Source organism: Mizuhopecten yessoensis, unplaced genomic scaffold, assembly GCF_002113885.1.
Source record: "Mizuhopecten yessoensis strain PY_sf001 unplaced genomic scaffold, ASM211388v2 scaffold917, whole genome shotgun sequence".
NCBI lineage: Eukaryota > Metazoa > Mollusca > Bivalvia > Pectinida > Pectinidae > Mizuhopecten > Mizuhopecten yessoensis.
Window position 1 is genome coordinate 235,803 of NW_018403786.1, and position 21,293 is coordinate 257,095.

At 36.6% G+C, this 21,293-nt stretch overlaps 1 protein-coding gene across 9 annotated transcripts in view; it reads right to left on the minus strand.

Annotated features, from left to right (window-relative positions):
• The window catches only part of LOC110454501 (membrane-associated guanylate kinase, WW and PDZ domain-containing protein 3-like), an 82,652-nt gene extending 63,486 nt beyond the window's left edge, over window positions 1–19,166 (minus strand). For 5 of the 9 annotated variants that reach the window (XM_021504048.1, XM_021504070.1, XM_021504030.1 and 2 more), the window contains exons 1-7: window positions 18,491–19,166; window positions 11,453–11,566; window positions 10,576–10,695; window positions 7,709–8,009; window positions 3,637–3,719; window positions 2,773–2,799; window positions 1,437–1,460 (exon numbers count right to left, since the gene is read on the minus strand). In XM_021504048.1, the coding sequence (XP_021359723.1) occupies window positions 1,437–1,460; window positions 2,773–2,799; window positions 3,637–3,719; window positions 7,709–8,009; window positions 10,576–10,695; window positions 11,453–11,566; window positions 18,491–18,839 (1,018 nt within the window). In that variant the 5' untranslated portion in view covers window positions 18,840–19,166. The remainder of the gene's footprint in view (window positions 1–1,436; window positions 1,461–2,772; window positions 2,800–3,636; window positions 3,720–7,708; window positions 8,010–10,575; window positions 10,696–11,452; window positions 11,567–18,490) is intronic. The other 4 variants (XM_021504067.1, XM_021504039.1, XM_021504091.1 and 1 more) reach the window with 2 other exon arrangements.
• Between the last annotated feature and the right edge of the window lie 2,127 nt (window positions 19,167–21,293).

The following is a 21,293-nucleotide window of genomic DNA, read 5'->3' on the forward strand; positions in this document are numbered from 1 at the left end:
AATAAACAATCACATATCTTAGATATATAAATAACCAATTAACTCACCTGATACACTTCAATAGATACACTTCATCAATTATCTCATCAGATCCACGCTATCAATTAATAAGGATCCCTGTCCCACTGCACTGTGTTTTTTTCGTATATACAGAAACCTCTCCTTAATTTCCTTTTAGACATATAACTAGCAGTTGGGCCAGAAAACTTCCGTCGACAAAGCAGTTCAGATGGTTAGACAAATATCATATTAATGATCTAAGGTCCAGTGCTCAAATGTTGGTCTAGCCTCACTGCATTTTTAAACTCGGAACACTGCTGTTGATTATATTTTGTTTATTTCATCTATATTATTTTTCAAAAAAGTCGCATCAGGGTATGGTTTTCATAGATATGCGGGAAAACAGTTTCCAAAGATTAGTTACAGTTTTTGGCAGTGGTTCGGGGACCCTTTGAATTCATATTCTAAATCAGCTATCCCATCAGACATACGTCATCAATAAAATCATCAAATACGTACACTTCATTAATAATCTCATCCTATATTATACTTCATCAATTACAAAGAGTTGGAAATTGAAACAATTAAGAAAAAGCATCTGTAACAGATCTGTTGATGCATGAAATATGAAAGCACAGCATTCATAGTAACATGTATATATTTGATCTTATTATATTCGTATAGAAAATAGTTTCCGTTTTGCAGCAGGGTAATAGTCATTTTTTTGTAGGGCTGACCAGGTTATGATGATATTGTATCCGGTTAACATGTATAGTGTATAATAAGCTGGTGGAGTACAGGAGTACACACTACATATAAACTGTGTGTAATGGTAGACAGTGGAGGAGTGAGGGGACACAGAGGCTAGTATCAGCTGGCAAAGTGAGGGGACACAGAGGCTAGTATCAGCTGGCCAAGTGAGGGGACACAGAGGCTAGTATAAGCTGGCTAAGTGAGGGGACACAGAGGAGGCTAGTATCAGCTGGCCAAGTGAGGGGACACAGAGGCTAGTATCAGCTGGCCAAGTGAGGGGACACAGAGGCTAGTATCAGCTGGCAAAGTATTGACTTCATTACATAATACTACATGTAGATTCTCCCCGTTAGCTTCATATTTACAACATATTAATTGATCATAATTTAGTTATTGAAACATTATAAAGTATCAAATAGCAATTTTTTTTTCTTTTAATCATAGAAAGGAACTTTGATGAACAAAAACAAATTTACCTAAAATGTTTTATGAGATAATTTTACAATGCAAGATAAATCATGGGTATTTTTTTTTTATTTGAGAATGCTTAAATTCTGTGAATAATGCAGCAGGCTTGATTAATATGGTAACATTTTGTTCTTTTATCTAGGATATCTGCATAAATATGTTGTCCAAGTATTCTCAAATAGACATGTACTCATTAGAATTCAGTATATATTCACCTATAATTCGATAGGTTGGTTTCACTGGAAAGAAAAGACATCAATATACTTATGTAGCTTAAAGGTCAGTTAAATATGAATGAGGCACTAATTAAAAAATGGTTTCATTAAAACAAACTTATATTGCCTTAATAGGAACTTTTCATTGAACAATTTCAAAACTTCCCTGCACTTGTATTTATTTGCTTTTGAAAGTATCCGAGTTTTCTGCAATCAAAATTCATCTGTAGTAAAATATATATCATGAGCAGAAAAGGCTTATCTTAATCACATAACTTAATCATTTAATTTACATAGTAGCAGACAAATATTTTGTGTACTTGTACATATTAATTCTACTGTAATATTTAATTCATTCTAATTTCTTGTAAATACATTAAGCAATATATTAACTTCCTTATAAACAAGCCAAAACTGCTTGTTCAATATCTAGTTTTTTAGATCTTTATTATTCTGCAGGTCAAATATCTAGTTCTTGTAAATAGTATACATGTACTTAGAACATTTTGTATGTCAAATATTAACTTCTTACACATTGTATACTATATTACATTTCGTATGTCAAATTTTTAGTTTATATAATATATTTAGTTTATATAATATATTGAGTATAATTTGTGTGTCAAATTTATTAAGTTCTTATACACAGTATACTGCAGTATGATTTACATGTCAAATTAATGTTCTGATATATATATATTAATATACACTGGTATAGTTTGTATGAAAAATATTTTATATATAGTGTACAGAATAAGTCAAGTATTTGACCCCATCTTATCTTCTGCCTCATTATAAGCCGGTAAAAAACACATGACTGTGTTAGCTACTGATATAGATACAACTTGTGGTACAACACAAATACAGGGGACAATAACGGATAGGTGAAATACAATTAGAAGTACCCTAAAGTTGTGCTCTCACTGACAGACTGTGGCCTCACGTAAAGAAAATCTGGTACATATATCATAACAAGCACATATTGAATGTACGAGTTTCTGAAGCCATGCGGAAAATAAAAACTATGGTAATCTAAGTGTCAGGGGTTTCACTTATGATTTCTGATTTTTCTTTAATCTCAGCCAAAATTCAATTTATATCTGAATGGAAAAATGTAAACAAAGACTTATGTTGTTATATATCTTGTCAGATATTATCTTCAATTTTTTTTTAGAAGTTTTTCTCTAGTAAATGAAACCCTTGAAAATGTAAAGAACTACTGATTAACTAGAAATAAAATTTGAAAGAGAAAATAAAATTATGAAAAACCAAAATTTGATTTTGTCTCTGGTCACCTTTGAAGGACCATATTTGCTAATCCATGCCCTGTTCTTACCTTCCGTGTCTATAGCTGCTGACTGGCCTATATTTGAGGAGAAAAGACAGATGTAGTGAGGGCCAAGAAATGGTTTAAGACAAACAGAGTAATCTCCCTTATACTTCGTTCACAAAAGTTAGAGAATACACTTTCTTAGGTTAGGAACAGTTAGCTCCCTTCTTCTTCCAATTATATCCTCAAATATTAACTGTTCGCCAACTGCAGATGGTGCATGACACTGCTTTTACCCCTTGCCTGCTGATCTGTTGTGAGCTTTGAATGAAAACTGTACACACTTATCTGTGTGATTATACTCACAAAACAGATATCCTCAAAGGAGTTTTTTCTAGCATTAATTGTCTACCATAAAGTTCAGAAGGACAATTTATGTACTGTAAGTCTGTTTTGCCAAACACTATAGCTTAATATTTGTGGAAATATTAGGAAATAACCAGCATGTATATGACTTCAGGGAGATATCTGGTCTATAAAAACACAGATAAAAATATCGCTGAGATGAGATATTCCACCAGTGTCAGGAAATGTATTAAGGAAAAAGTTCAAACTGTTACAATAAATTATAGATAGTGGCAACAAATTATTCAATCAGATTCTATATTTAAGGAAGTGAACCAAGAATAAAGGGAAACAACTCTTGCATGATTAAATGCAGGACAAAAGAATCTCAATACATGTACTAAAATGAAGAAGAAAAAGACTAATATATCAATCATCAGGCTTTCCACCAGGCAGAATATGCAAAATTATGAATTAAAAAAAACAACTCTTAACTACTTGTTTAAAATACCTTTCTAGGTCAGAGTTCTGCTTGTTAGCCATTCACAATCAAACATAATTAGCAACTACTTTGAGTTTGCTTACCATTATCTGAACATTCCTTTGCAGACTGTTTCTGAAGATGGGATAGTCTTGGGTCTAACCAGTGGGTGTTCTCTGTCTCATGGCTGAAAATAAAGATGAATTTTAAAATGTAACAGGATACAGGAATTATATAACAGTAACATAATAAGGAATATAACACAATTCAGAATAAACACAAATCTGGGGTTGTCCAAGGTACAGCAGAACTCTCCGTCCCTTTTCTGTTACGAGTCTGTATTTACTATGCATTACTGGATGCTGTGACTCAATTTTAGGGGTCAAGATGCAAATAATACCAATACTATATACACTACAATGACATGACCTTTGACCCATTGTTATGAACATAACATTTAGGGGTAAACATAAACATGTACGTAATCACATATACCTGAAAAGTTTACATGACGCTCCATACGAAGCACTGTTTAATATAAAATTGTATATAGCTGATCAAAGGTTAGGGTTAGGATTGGCATTGACGACTTAAACTACAACTCATCAGCATGACCTTGAATTGACCACTGGTGTACAGCATTAGATGATTACACAATGTAGTCATGATTCATACATCTAAGAAATTTCATAAAAAATATCTGGATATGGTTAGAAGTTACGTATACACCAGACTTTCTGTCATTTCACTACAAGAGCTAGAGACAATCGGAAGTAATAATGTACGCTAGAGACAATCGAAAGTAATAATGTACGCTAGAGACAATCGAAAGTAATAATGTACAAGACAGGCTGTAGATAAAAAAAATTCTCTACAATATCTTAAGGAGTACTTTCTATAACTACAGTCTAACAAGGTTTAACAGTTTATGGAGATCTTTCCTGTAACTGAAGTCCAACAAGGTTTAATAACTTTTGGAGATCTTTTCTATAGCTTCAGACCAACAAGATTTTGTAGCACTTTTCAACATCCTTTGTCATAAATCTGGATGTTGAAATTGATAAAGTCAATATTTATCACTGTCTATGTAGGATGTTCAGTCAAACTAAATAACACATTCATGGTAACATAACAAAAACCTTTTAGTCTTCAACAGAATCAACCTTTGTGAGCTCTATTTCACCATTAAAATTTTATCTGGTACAATTAAATGAAATGCCCCAAAAAGTCAAAGCCAATTATACCCAAACCAATCCTAACTGTCAGCTCTGAAAATATCATATTTACATTCAGACATCCTAACACAGATCTGGTGTTACTGCTTTACATACCATGTGTATAGTTACAACAAACGGTAGAATCTGACCAAATCACAGCTGGGGGCAAAAAATACAGTAAACACCAACAGATTTTGGTGGTCCCAAATTGAAAACATCAGAAATGCCCCCCAAAAAAAGAGTTTACAAAATACATTTATCAAGAACATTGAAAGCTTGAAAAACAACCTGAATTAAAAACTTCTCTGTAATACACTCAGCTTTTATAAACCTAAATTATCTAATTTAAGCAATACTCTGTTCAAATTTAAAAACATAACCGATTTTCTATCACATTTACCCCCATTTCAAAAATTCGTTTCGTTTTCAAGTGATGATGTGTAAGTGTTCTGTCACTAAACCACATGGGATTCAGTTAGTGACATAAATCTGTGCTGGTCCTGTAAGACCCTGCACCACCACTGTTTTCCCCTGGGAACGCAGACATCTGTTATATAGATCAGCCAGGGGTCATTATCTGTATAGGGAGGGCGCGCTTTTTTAACTTATAATAAAACGTATGTACATTTATACCACCAACTGAATGTCTGCTCAAATCTCTGTTCGTTTTGCTGGCTCATAGAAAGACAAACATGCCAATCTTTTATTACAGACTAGAGGATAGATAAAGAAGACTGTCAGGGATTTTTATTTACTAAATGTTGATATCATTCTTTACAGCACACAAACAGGTGTATGCTTCACGGGCAAGAATCTATACGAAAAAATAATTTCATTTAGGAGCCCAAGTTAAATTATAAAACATCACAAAAAAGAACAGTTTAACTCTGACTTCATTTTCAGTGCATTAATGTGAATACATCCATTAAGGAAACTCTCATGACCGAATGGATTTTATGTATACGTTCACTATGTGACAACAATTGCCCAGCGTTGTATTCTAGTCTAAGGCACAACAAACACCTCATCCAAGTCCAGGTTAAATCGTTCAACTGTATATAAAATTATCCACATGCATCCTGCTGTAAATTGCTACAAAGTAATAGACTTCTGCACTTCAATTACTCATAAGTAAAAAAAAATCTGCATCCTTAAAAAAAAGTGGAATGTGTTTTTGACATGAAACACTGATTTATTTTGCACGTTTCCTCGTCAGATAACAGCCCCCGACAAACATCGTAGTGGAAACTAGAAAAACCATTAAACCATATTTTTGTTCACTATTTGTGACTTTACAAATCACTTTGCTGGTAGAGTTAAGAATATATTTAAACCCTGGGAATCAAGAGAGCGCTGCTTGACATAACATTCTGTATAAAAATATTGTTTCGGGGCAAATTTCGTGTGAAAACTACTAGAGAATACAACAGTCTCAACAGAGACAAAATAAAATATAATTATCCCCAGATGTAGAGAAAGAGCTGAAGGGAGAATTCAGCAATAGATTTTGTTTTTATTATAATTCACTAATGGATGATCATACAATCCAATTAAGCAATTTTGACCTGGGGCTTCATCTAAATCAATATAACAGCTTCTTCAACCAACTGTCAGAAATTCTGTAGTTTATGAAACAATGATATTATCACCCAGGATTTCTTTACACAAGCTGGAAACAAAAGAGCAGTACACGGTCTATACAGATATTTGCCTAAGGGAATAATCTGCTTATTTGATTCAATCAAAGGCCTTGCCAACACAACAGGAATAATAACTTCTTAATTTTCTGTAAAAATCTTCTTCAAAAATTGAAGTCCTAAACATTCAGAAAATGTATCCAAACATGAGGCAAATGTTGCAAGTTTCATATAAAACGACAAGGACCAGACACCTTCCATTTAAACAAAACGATTGTTTTATTGTAGTTCCTATCATAGACTACAATGGGAACCAGCATCTCTAGAGCATGATCCAATTTAAAATATCACACCATTAACATACATGTGATTAATTCCTATACCAATTACCAAGCTTATCTCAACATTTAGCGTGGCCAACCCTTTGTCGTGATAACGTAATTTCAATTATATCCTTGGTCAATTTAATCAGCTGTAATTGGTCAATATCATGCCAGGAGATATATATGGAACAATTTGATATTCACACTCCTCAGAACAGTTCAGTATAAATGCAACAAAGCAGATGATTATCATCATACACAATAAAACTTTGTTATACTGCCACCATTTATCAAGAGAACTTTTGGCATTATAAGGGGGTGTGGCGATAAATTCAGGGGAAAGTATTATAAGCGAATTCTTAAGAAAATGAGAAAATGAGATATTAAAATATCTTGACGGTAAACGAGGTTGCAAATGAACATTGGGGTTTAAATCGAGGTTTTAATTTACTGTACTGTGGTCTGAAACACCATCCTTGAAATCTAAATTTGCCAATACAAGCAGAGGAGTAGAACTGTTTTAGGGATGAGATCATCAGAAGCTGCTGAGATCAGACAGGATAACAGTCTAACATTCACTTTTCACAATAAAACATGGAGGACGGTTTCCCCCTTAATTAGTATATAATAAGCAGTAAGTTTATATTACCTTGGAGAGCTTGAGACAATTTATTTATATTTTTAGGACATTGAATTAATACTGTTTGACAGTGTATGTGATGAAATCAAAAACTGTTCATTGTTGAAATATCTCTTTAGGTTGTCATGGTGACCATTCAAACCTAACTAAATCAGAAGTCATTTTACATACATATTTGATTGATTTTAGTTAAAAAGTAATCTTGTTTAAATTGATTATGTCTATTTGATACAAGCTGCAGCATTACTCTGTCCTTGGAAAGTCTTTGTATAAATTTGTTAAATAACAAGATGTCCAGGACTTGCACAACCCTGAGACTCCAAACTTACAGATTACAATCACAAAGTTTCTCTACTTACTCTATGAAATAAGGATGACCATCCTCTGTGTAAGCCATTTCCCAGTTAGGAGGCAGAGGTCCAAGGTCTCCGGCACTGTGAGCCTTTTCCAGTGACTTTTTCCGATGGGTTGGTCCCGGAGTTTCTTCATTGAAGGGAACTGGTGAGGATTTTGAGGACCCGTTTTCCGTATTGCTTCTATTACGTTTACGTTTCCCATCGGAGGAAGGGAACTGTCCAGGGAGGGAATTGCCCATGGAGCCTGATCTTCGTATCGGGCCAGTAGGATCTTTAGGGGGCTTTGGTGTGCCATAGTTGTTTCCTGAAACACATAATAGTGTATGGATACAATTTCATATCTTTACCAAGGTAATGTAAAACGTACTTTGATGGAAGTATTTTCGATTTTGCACTAAAAGTAACAACACTTGAAGGAACTGCTTAAGAAGCATTTGTAATTAGTTTGGTGTCAATTACATTAGCCATTCTTCAGAGCAACTTGAAAATGCCTCAGCCAATCATTGGGCATGGTGGTAAAATGATTGCCATGTTGGATGTTTAGATTTGCGAAAAACGTGAAAATACTTTATCAAGGCAGACGTATTTGTACAACATGTAAATTTGGAGTCGATCGCTTCAGTAGTTCTGAAGAAACCACGTTCGACTGTTAATGGCATAGACAACAGATGATGCATGACGACAGACCCAGATGGATAGCTTTGGCCCACACTATCACTCTTGTGAACTATTTTTCATAATAATAGCTTATGTGGAAAGACTTATCTTCAAAACGAAAGAGAATTACTTTCCTCATTATCCTTTGTTACCAGAAACACAAAAACATTTTTGTTTGGCCTTATTGCATTACATTTTGTTCACGCATATTTAAGTTCATATATTAATGCAATTTCAAATACTAATTTTCATGAAACCACTCTGCTATACCTCTGTAAAATGTTAGATATATGTTATATCCATACTTGTCAAAATGCGACTCTCTGCCCTCAATGATATATACAAGTTTGATACAAATACGAGTCAAGAAACGTATAGGTCTTACCTGTGACATAAAAAACTAAAACCGACATGATTTTAGAGAGAAAAGGCTGGTGAGAATCTTTCGTGTAAATGTAGCCAGGAAAAACTTCCAACAGCAGTTTGTAAAATGTGACATGTATTTTACATGTTAACAGATCTTGTACACATCAGTTCCTGATTACGAACAGGTAACACTTCACGAGAAGTGACACTTTATCAAGCACCACCTGTTTATATGTCCCTAGCCACAACACTTCAGAGAGCTAAGTTAATTGTTGAGGACCAGATAGACACGGGCTTCCCTGTCTTTCTCTTACAAGTAATTAAAAAAACCTTTTGTATCCGTAATGCGACTAAAAACAAACGAAACACAATGCAGCTGATCTATTCACTCGGGCAAGATCCACAAAATCTACAGCTTTGATAGTATATTAACTTTTCCTTAAATTCTTATTATGTTCCCAATACAAATGTTTGAAAAGAAAACTACTTATTTTTATGAAATCTACAATAAAAAATTCTACTTCAAAAACCAACAGAAAATTTGTAAAAACATTTTTTTCAGTTAATTAACTTTAAACTCAAGTTAACCAGGCAGAAATTCTAACGATTGTGAAGAACGATAAATTGCCGTGGACTCAAACAATCTCAGTTACAATAGTCTTGTTTATTTACAAATCCACCAATAGAAATTTGCACGAGTTCACAAATTTAAAACCCTGGACCTGCAGCTTTCCTTCTGTCTCTCATTGTTTATAGATACAATATACATGATAAACAGACTACATATAGACATTGGACGGCTATATTTCCTTCGTGTGGACATACAAATGTACTGTATAGCTGCAAGCTAGGTAACATTCAATGTAGAAGTGTGGCACCGGTCAAAGAAACTAGTGTAACTACAGATTCGGTTAGGTCTGTGCATGGAGGCGTAAAAATCAGGACAAATTTTTACACACTTCAACCTATATATGTATACGACAACAGCTGTGTATATATGTAAACATTTACTGCCAGTCGTTATACAGGTAAAATCATACAGGTAACACTAAATAAGTGTATGGTGAATTAAAAAAGATAAATATGCCCTTAATTTGTAACCAGATACATATATATATATAGAATTCTCTTTTTAAAGATTTTATTTTAATTTCTAGTTTCAGTGTAGTGAGCATGTGGTCCATAGACCTAATATCCACCAGCAACAAACTCTTAACCCTTTCACCCCTATGTAACTTTAGTAGACTCTAGTATGTATTGATCTGGATGAGTCCATTATGGTCTACAGTGGTGAAAGGGTTAATATTACTGCAGCTAAAATATCTTATTACCAACAGCCAACATACTTTTCATACTACAATACCAGCATAGAATTTTGCAAAGCAAGTACTGGAACCCCAAACTTGTCTATTTTGAAAGGGACTAAGTAGTAATGATCTACCATCACATCATCAACTGCAATGGATGATGACAGTGTTAATGACTAACTGCTCATAAAAACTATTCATTCTCCCATCCAACCATACACTGCAACCATTAGCCTATTGCCTATCGACAGATATTGGCAGTACATATATATAGGGTACATATATACTGTAGTGTATATTACCGGTAAGGGATACACACTCAAAATTATTATAATATATATGTACATAAGAAAAAAAGAAAGGAAAACCGTGAAATACATGTTAGTAGTGAGCAAAGGGGTATCAGTTTTTTTCAGTTTCGTTTATAGATTTTCTGTACATACATGTATACGTACCAGGCCATTGACATATTTTCAAATGCCAACAGTTCTCCAAAAAGGGAAACAATTGTTTTGTTGCCGTTATTTTACCGGTACTTACCATAGTAGTTACCACTTTCTAAGAGACATCCACTGCGCTCCAGCTCCTGGAACTCTTCTAACGAGAGGAAGGTATAGTCCACCCCGTTGACCTCTCCTGGTTTTGGAGGACGTGTAGTACCTGTAAGGTAACACAAAAAAAAAAACATTTTAAACAATATATATACATGCATGTATATCTGACCTCCGAGTACTTTGGTAATTGCCCCCTCTCTTAATTCAAATACGGAATATTTTCGTACTGTATCTGTTTGATGGTTTTCTATTACAAGCAAAAACCTCTTTTTTTAATACAGTCAAGCAATTCTGTTTTGGTTTTTTTCTGATCAATATGGGAGGAAATATTTTTTAATCTAATTAGAACAAAGCCAAAATTCAGCCCAAAACATATGTTTACATAGGCAGGAAAATCTATGACAGATATGATTTACATAGAATATTATATTTTTATATTTTGGAATAATCCTCTGATCAATATCACGGGAAAATAATATATTTAGTATGATATAATGGGAACAGGGTAAAATTCTACATGAAGAAAGAATGAATCTATGATGTACATAAAGGAGAAAAAAACATGATGGATGTGATATTCTGTCAATTACAATGACTGTATATGGAATACTTAAAATTTAGATTCCACTTATGTAATTAATACAAACTGGCAATAAGGTTGTTCAGAATGTCCATGAGTTTAAATTTGCCCAGTCATCGATTATAATCAGGACAATTAATAATTTAGCATGTCAAGTCTTAATGCATGCTTACAATCGAAACTTCTAGACTTCATTTAAAATCTTGTTTCATAAAGTCCTATTTCCATGCGCTTTAATTTGATCCCTGCCAAAATACCATATTTACATTTTAAGCATACTTACAAGGGACGGTACGGAGATACAAATTGTCTCGGATAGTTTGCTGTAGGTCGTGATCCACCGAGCCTTTCTGGAACCTTGTTGTCAAGAATTGTCGCAGATCTCGCGGTAACATACCTGTAAAAAATAAATCATAATATCATGTACAGAAATTAGCAGTCATATGATATCATTAAATGTGGCCATTTTTCCTTTTTTGAAATTAAGTTCTACAGAATCATTTAATTATTTTAAATCTTAAAGAAAACGGTATCATCAGTACTAGTGTTCTTATGATCACCAAGCTAGAAAGTGCACGTGGTTGACTGGAAAAGAATAGCTAGATCAATGTTTACATGCAATAATGCCTATGTTGACCTATATATCTATACAACGAGGTTATTCTGATCTGAAAATAGCTGGTTTATAAAATTGACTACTTTTGCAGGCCACTGGCATGGCTATTTCTGTGAACACTGATCATAAAAATGTAGATCTATTAAAAACTTTTGACCAAAAATTATTTAATTCTTTTTTTTGAAAAAAAATAATTCAATATTCAAGATAAGTAATTAACTCCCTCTATTTAGGACTTGTAGGGAAGAAATCACCCACTGGTGTTTTAGTCATTTGCAATGCATACAGTACTTGTTGTTGTACAGGCAGTATACCAATACAAAAACAACAACAAAAAAACTTTGATTTTGACCAATTTACGTCAGTATCTTTTGTTTTGTTTTACAAAATCCAAAGGTCCTGCATGCACATTAAATACGTTTCCTATAGGACATGAGGTAGACACTGGAGCCTGGTTGAATTTCTGGAGGTGATTCCAACATCATCATGTTGGAGCCAAGTAACCTTTGATTATGTAAACTTCACGGCAGATTTTTGAACAGACCATGTCAAGGTGTTTCTGTAATCATTTTGTGGTACATCCAAAAATCTTAAAGTCCCATCATGATGTTGTAGATCTGGTTTATTTCCCATCAAATGTGATAACATACCTGCAGATACTTCATGATCTCTATTAATCAAAAATACTGAGTAACAAACATGATTTTCATATTTTCAACCACTTTAAATTATACAATAATTAATCTTCCCAAATCAAACGCACCAGAAAGTTAGTTATTTTTCCAATAGCAAGCATGTCCAGATTGTTCCACTTCACTATACACTAGAACTAGGGACACGGTGGTAAGTTGAAACCAGTGCATAAACTCAATCTAAATGGAGCATACTAGGTAGAAACAGCTGTAAAAGATGCAATGATCACATATTAAAAAGTGCAGTGCTACAAATTTCTCCACTGAACCAAATTTCCAATCCCCTTAATATCATCATGTCCCTGATTAAATCAAAACTCAAGTTCTTATATAGATCTATATTTCATGTCCATTTTTGTAGATAGCTGTAAGAAGGTAAATAACAAGATACCGGTATACAGTGTCACTGTGTGTATATGTAACAACATATTACAAATAGTGTTACTGTACACGTTTCAGTGATCACAAACAAGTATGATTAGAAACCGTTCATATCACTTTTCCAAATCTAAAATCAGGAAAAAAAAATCTTTCTGTTACCATGCCAGGATATCTAAAAATAGCAAAAAACAGATTCAATCAGGTGATAGAGTGCACATAGGCTAGACAGACATATATACCTAATGTTTGTTGATATACCTTAGGTGTTACATCAACAAATGTGATAAATTTGTAGTTTAAAGCAAGTAGGGGGGGGGGGGGGGGGGGGGGGGGCGGCTAGTACTATTAATCATATATAAACTAGAGTAAAAGAAAATGTGAATCAAGAGAAAACTAAACATTTACACTCATTACAACAATAATCATATTTCCAAAAAGACGTTTATATTTAAATGTATTATGATGTATACAATATATATTCCAGTAATTATAAACAAGTCAAATCAGGATTAACCGTTATCCATTATTGGATGAAGATGGGATTAGTATCCAGTTAGTGTAATACTATAGCCATTCTATACAAGCACTTGCCTGACCTCTGAAAGGACAGACTGCAGGTACGTATACAGGTACATGTGATTGCATTGCCTCCCATTACTCTCTATCATATTAGCTAACTAAGATTGGTGAAGGTGAGGGGTGGGGTGGGTATCAGTTCCCAGTATACAGGTGTTGGTCTCATTAAAGGTATCTGGTGTGAAGGTGAGGTGTTTGTCGCTCACACCCTATCACAGACACCTGTGGGTATAGGGGAAGGGTCAGGCTCCAGTATACAATATGAAACATCCAGTACACAGGTCCAACTGATGACTGGTAACCACACTTACTATCACAGCTACCTGGAAAGAGGGGGAAGGCCGGGGCCCAGTATGCAGGCATGTCTCTTTTACAGCAACTGGGAGGGAGGGGACAATCCAGTATACAGGTCTTAGCCTCATCAGTCTTTTTATTACAGCGGGATGGACGGGGAAGGGTTACATTCCAATACACAAATGTCCCATATGTAACCACTCTACCATATTTATAATTACCTGAGTGGTAACACTTGAGCAGAATGCTGGAGAGAAATGGTCAGACTCCACAATACAGAGCAAAATGCAGGAAGGAAATGGTCAGACTCCAGTATACAGAGCAGAACACTGGGGGAAATGGGCAGACTCCAGTATATATACAGAGCAGAACACTGGGGGAAATGGGCAGACTCCAGTATATATACAGAGCAGAACACTGGGGGAAATGGTCAGCCTCCAGTATATATACAGAGCAGAACACTGGGGGGAAATGGTCAGACTCCAGTATACGGAGCAGAACACTTGGGGGAAATGGTCAGACTCTAGTATACGGAGCAGAACACTGGGGGGAAATGGTCAGACTCCAGTATATATACAGAGCAGAACACTGGGGGGAAATGGTCAGACTAGTATACAGAGCAGAACACTGGGGGGAAATGGTCAGACTCCAGTATACGGAGCAGAACACTGGGGGGAAATGGTCAGACTCCAGTATACGGAGCAGAACACTTGGGGGAAATGGTCAGACTCTAGTATACGGAGCAGAACACTGGGGGGAAATGGTCAGACTCCAGTATATATTCAGAGCAGAACACTGGGGGCAATGGTCAGACTCCAGTATATATTCAGAGCAGAACACTGGGGGGAAATGGTCAGACTCCAGTATACAGAACAGAATGCTGGAGGGAAATGGTCAGACTCTAGTATACGGAGCAGAACACTGGGGGGAAAAGGTCAGACTCCAGTATACAGAACAGAATGCGGGAGGGAAATGGTCAGACTCCAGTGTATATACAGAGCAGAACACTGGGGAGAAATGGTCAGACTCCAGTATAAAGAGCAGAACACTGGGGGGAAATGCTCAGACTCCAGTATACAGAGCGGAACACTGGGGGGAAATGGTCAGGCTCCAGTATACAGAGCAGAACGCTGGGAGGAAATGGTCAGACTCCAGTATACCGAGCAGAACACTGGGGGGAAATGTTCAGACTCCAGTATACAGAGCGGAAGACTGGGGGGAAATGGTCAGACCCCAGTATACAGAACAGAATGCTGGAGGGAAATGGTCAGGCTCTAGTATACGGAGCAGAACCCTGGGGGGAAATGGTCAGACTCTAGTATACGGAGGAGAACACCGCGGGGAAGTGGTCAGACTCCAGTATATATACATGGGGGGAAATGGTCAGACTCAAGTATACAGAGCAGAACACTGTAGGGAAATGGTCAGACTCCAGTACACAGAGCAGAACACTGGAGGGAAATGGTCAGACTCAAGTATACAGAGCAGAACGCTGGAATGACATGGTCAGACTCTAGTATACAGAGAAAACCACTGGGGGGAAATGGTCAGACGCCAGTATACGGAGCAGAACACCGGGGGACAATGGTCAGACTCCAGTATATATACAGAGCAGAACGCTGGGGGGAAATGGTCAGACTACAGTATACGGAGCAGAACACTTGTGGGAAATGGTCAGACTCTAGTATATGGAGCAGAACACTGGGGGGAAAGGGTCAGACTCCAGTATACAGAGCAAAACACTGGAGTGAAATGGTCAGACTCTAGTATATGGAGCAGAACACTGGGGGGAAAAGGTCAGACTCCAGTATACAGAACAGACTGCTGGAGGGAAATGGTCAGACTCAAGTATACAGAGCAGAACACTGGAGGGAAATGGTCAGACTTTAGTATACGGAGCAGAACACCGGTGGGTAATGGTCAGACTCCAGTATATAGAGCAGAACACTGGGGGGAACTGGACAGACTAGTATACAGAGCAGAACACTGTAGGGAAATGGTCAGACTCCAGAATATAGAGCAGAACACTGGGGGGAAAAGGTCAGACTCCAGTATACAGAACAGAATGCAGGAGGGAAATGGTCAGACTCCAGTATATAGAGCAGAACACTGGGGGGAAAAGGTCAGACTCCAGTATACAGAACAGACTGCTGGAGGGAAATGGTCAGACTCAAGTATACAGAGCAGAACGCTGGGAGGAAATGGTCAGACTCCAGTACACAGAGCAGAACACTGGAGGGAAATGGTCAGACTCAAGTATACAGAGCAGAACGCTGGGGGGAAATGGTCAGACTTTAGTATACGGAGCAGAACACCGGCGGGAAATGGTCAGACTCCAGTATAAAGAGCAGAACACTGGGGGAAAATGGTAAGACTCTAGTATACAGAGCAGAACGCTGGGAGGAAATGGTCAGACTCCAGTACACAGAGCAGACCACTGGGGGGAAATGGTCAGACTCCATAATAAAGAGCAGAATGCAGGAGGGAAATGGTCAGACTCCAGAATATAGAGCAGAACACTGGGGGGAACTGGACAGACTAGTATACAGAGCAGAACACTGTGGGGAACTGGTCAGACTCCAGTATCCAGAGCAGAACACTGGGGGCAATGATCAGACTCCAGTATATATTCAGAGCAGAACACTGGGGGGAACTGGACAGACTAGTATACAGAGCAGAGCACTGGGGGGAAATGGTCAGACGCCAGTATACAGAGCAGAACACAGGGGGGAAATGGTCAGACTCCCGTATACAGAGGAGAACACTGGTGTGAAATGGTCAGACTCCAGTATATAGAGCAGAACACTGGGGGGAAAGGGTCAGACTCCAGTATACAGATGAGACCTGTGGAGTGAAATGGTCAGACTCTAGTATATGGAGCAGAACACTGGGGGGAAATGGACAGACTCCAGTATAAAGAGCAGAACACTGGGGGGAACTGGACAGACTAGTATACAGAGCAGAGCACTGGGGGGAAATGGTCAGACGCCAGTATACGGAGCAGAACACTGGGGTGTAATGGTCAGACTCCAGTATATATACAGAGCAGAACGCTGGGGGGAAATGGTCAGACTAGAATACAGAGCAGAACACTGGGGTTAATGGTCAGACTAGTATACAGAGCAGAGCACTGGGGGGAAATGGTCAGAGTCCAGTATACGGAGCAGAACACCGGGGGGAAATGGTCAGACTCCAGTATACAGAACAGAATGCTGGAGGGAAATGGTCAGACTCTAGTATACGGAGCAGAACACCGGGGGGAAATGGTCAGACTCCAGTATTCAGGGCAGACCACTGGGGGGAAATGGTCAGACTCCAGTATACAGAGCAGAACGCTGGAAGGAAATGGTCAGACTCTAGTATACAGAGCAGAACACTGGGGGAAAATGGTCAGACTCTAGTATACAGAGCAGAACACTGGAGGGAAATGGTCAGACTCCAGTATACAGAGCAGAACGCTGGAGGGAAATGGTCAGACTCTAGTATACGGAGCAGAACACTGGAGGGAAATGGTCAGACTCCAGTATACAGAGCAGAACGCTGGGGGGAAATGGTCAGACTTCAGTATACAGAGCAGAACACTGGAGGGAAATGGTCAGACTCCAGTATACACTGGAGATATATTTATCTCTTTCATATCAGCTGTTGCTGATAGGATAGGAATAATGATACATTACATTATGCTATAAATACATGATTTTTCTTGCATCTCATTGTTTTCCTTTGGCATGTGTAAGGCATAATCAATATTATGTTATTATTATAAAAGGTACCCATTAGATAGCATGGGGTCATGTTTTGCAATCGAGAAATATTATATATATATTATATATATGTATGCAGTCTAGACACACTCAGCTACCTGGTATGTGTATACTAATACCCCACCTGTCATCATCCATAAGGGGTTTGATAGATACACATTTGTGTATTAAAGTTGGATAATCAGTAATTCACCCTTTCAATACTGGCGATAACTTAACTACTGGTTTCTATATAGCAGGTTGCTAGAAACTACATAACAAAATCTTCGAAAAACATATTTGTTTCCTCGCATGTGCAAGATTTCTTTGTATACATAGGGTTGTCTTGAATGCATTTTCGTTTGTTCTTTAAGAAAAAATTGAAAATTTTGATTTTATTTAATATTGAAAAGTGTAATATTTATTGTTTTAAATAAAAAAAAATCATATCTCAGTTTTAATCTAGAAAATTGCTATATATTTTTATTAAATGTTTTACATCATTAAATAACCCCTCTACATTTATTTGTTATGATATCTATCATAAATTGGATTTCATTGGATATTTGTGATTCTTTAATAATAAAAATAAAGTTCACCACCTATAAGCCAAATGAACACAGTGTTTTCACCATGTAGATTTATTAAGCCTTGTATTTAATTTTTCATTGTTATGACCCAAGCTGCACACTATTATGTACAATTGACTTATATTTAACTAAGCTATCAAAGTGACGATCATTCTTAATTTTTGTTCCAGATATTCAAAGAATGTTCCTAGTATTCAGCCTTTTTCAAAGTGAAAAGAATTTCAATACACTCTGAAACACAAGTCCGGTCACGGGTCAGTGAGTTTATTGTGATTGCTGGGGGTCTAATGTCTGAATGAAAACATAAACACACAATCTACATTCCACACATTTGCTGGTATTTCGTGCATTCATAGATGCAGGATAGAGACATTCATGGAACACTCTTCTACAAACAAATTATCGATCACTGTTTATATATGAACTTACCGATTTTGACAGTTTTGATCATAACAGGTGCCCCATTCTGGCTAATCTGCTTGAGCCAGATGTTCGCATCTCGCAAGGTATATCCAGCTATTTTCTGTCCTTGTATTTCCAGTAAAATTTCATCTATGTGCAATCTACCACTGTGATAAGTCAGCTGGTCGTGAGATAGTTCACTTATGCAGCAGAATTGCCCGTTATCCGCCCCGCCCGTAATAGTTACCCCCAATCCCTCCTCCGGCACAGCGGACACAACTGTTTCTTGTATCCGCTGGCTCCAATGTTTTGACTCCTTTCGAGTTTTCGGAGCGACTGGAGGAGGGTGGTCATGGTGTGCATTAGGCCGTGACATGACGTTTTACGTATGAATGAACGCTCCTCAGAAACTGCATTTGCTTTAAAGTTTCAAAACTTCACACAAATTATTGTCGACAAAATGCAGAGGACACCCGTCATAGCAAGCCGATTGGAAAGTCGCCCACCTATCCGAGGTAGGATTTTCAACCATACCGACCTTCACCGATAAAAACCCATGCCGCTGCTTAAACACAATCTTATCCACACTATTTAAACCTCCATCGTGTAACTGAGCACCACATTAGGATGATATTTGACGGTAAATATAGGTCTTCCGCCTTAGAATACTTTAAAACAGTTGTACTACAACATTACCATTACGCATGCGCATGCGTCAATGCCGTAAACAAGATTGTTTTGATTTGATGTCGTAAAGAAGATCACGACCACCAACATCGACTTGTTATAACATATCTGTTATGTCTCTGAATAAACAAAACAAAAACAAAATGTTACTATTAGTGTAATATTATTAATAAATATTTATGTCTGAAAGTAATCGTGAAAATAATACATTTCAATTATCTTTTACTAAATCATGCAGACTGAAATATAACGTTATTCCATTCATGAACTAACATCTTTCTTAGTTACCGACGGAGAAATTAAACTTTATGATGCACATGTACATAAGTACAGAAACGTAAATCATTACAACATTATGAAAAAAGAAAACTACGAACAAAAAATAAGAATGAGTAATCAGTAGACTGTAAAAGAAGAAAACTGGTAGATACACATGTAAAACAAGAAAGATTTCTTTGCATGTTGTCACTATACATAAAACCTGTGTCGCACACTGAATAAGAAGATGATTAATTCATTTTTATTGGATCAATTGTTTATTCAAAGTATTAAAACAAATGAAGAATATACAGACATGCAAAATTTACAAAAATTCGGTGAAATATATAAGTTGGTTGAACCACGGAATTAGATTGCTATCTAAGTCCATGGTTGAACTGAAAAGGACAGGAAAAGACAGGTAGGTAACGTGCATAGTATGTCCAAGTCTATATATATTGATATATAAAATGTGTGTTGATATTGTATAAACTACTTAGTGTTTCGATCCCATAAAATTTGTATTGCCGTGTACTATTTCCATCAACTCCTCAGTGCAATAGGCCAGAGATATTCGTTACTTCACCAATGTCTTCAATAAAGTATATCCAGAGATTTATGATAAAATTATCTAAAATAAACTATACTACGGTTGAAATAAATCAACATTTTAGTGGGGAGGAGATACACGTATATGTATCCAAATCAACCCCGTCCTGAGACTATAAAGTTAGGCTTTCGTGGAGATACACACCTTGTATGGTAAATGTGATAATAAACACACACAATGGTGAACTTTAATTAAATGTCAATTGTACAACGGGTTCGTGTCAGGGGGTATTAAACCATTACCATCAAATGTTGACGACCTTTCTTTAAAAGTGTAACAGGAAAGGCTGATAAAAGTGTGCTTCCAACGGGAATCGAACCCTCGATCTCCAGGTACCTAGTCGTACGCTCTACCACTGAGATAAAGGAAAATCCCCTCTAGCTCGAAGCCTTAATCCTATGTACAATCAAAACCTGCCACAAAAGCAACCCTTTGACTTGAATTTGAACATATGTTATTGTCCAAACGGGTACAAAGGGTTTGGCACAAGCTACTGCAACTTATAAAGCTATCTCCTATCAACATTTCAATAACGGTGATTACATATATATACAGACAATTGCAAATAATACATGTAATGGTAGAAATTAATAAACTACGTATATGTACATACGTTTTATAATCTAAACCTTTCGCTGGAATAAAATTCCATCCCGAGCTAGGTTTTCATCACCAAATAGTATAGTAACCTCAATTATACTGTTAATGGACTTGAATAAAGTTTTTAGGTAAGTTTTAATGTGCAGTGTTGAATCGGTCACCACCATCAATACGCTGTTGACTATTTCACGTAGGCTAGTCATCTCTTCTTACATGTTAAGGTACAGCAAAACTTGTTATATTGCCATCATTTGTTCAACGACATGTTGGCATTATATAGGGGTTTGGCGATAAATTGAGGGAAACGTATAAGGAATTATTAAGAAAAACATAATAAAGGGACCTGAAAATTTTTGGCAGTAAGTGAGGTGGCAAATGAAATGACGGGCATTATATCGAGGTTTTACTGTACATTTGTTTCTATTGATATTTGCTGTCTTACAACACATATCACCAATAGGCGAGCTATGCTCTTCTCCAACAGCTCTTGTTTTTATTTATACTCAGCGTGTTTATTATTTGATCCCATCGGGTGATTTAAAAGACAATTATTTAGCTCATGCATTTCAATATTGTGTTACTACAATCCCTCTATGCTACGCCCATACTAACGGTAACGACGTGTGATCATTATAGGACAACCATCTTTAATATATATATATATATATATATATA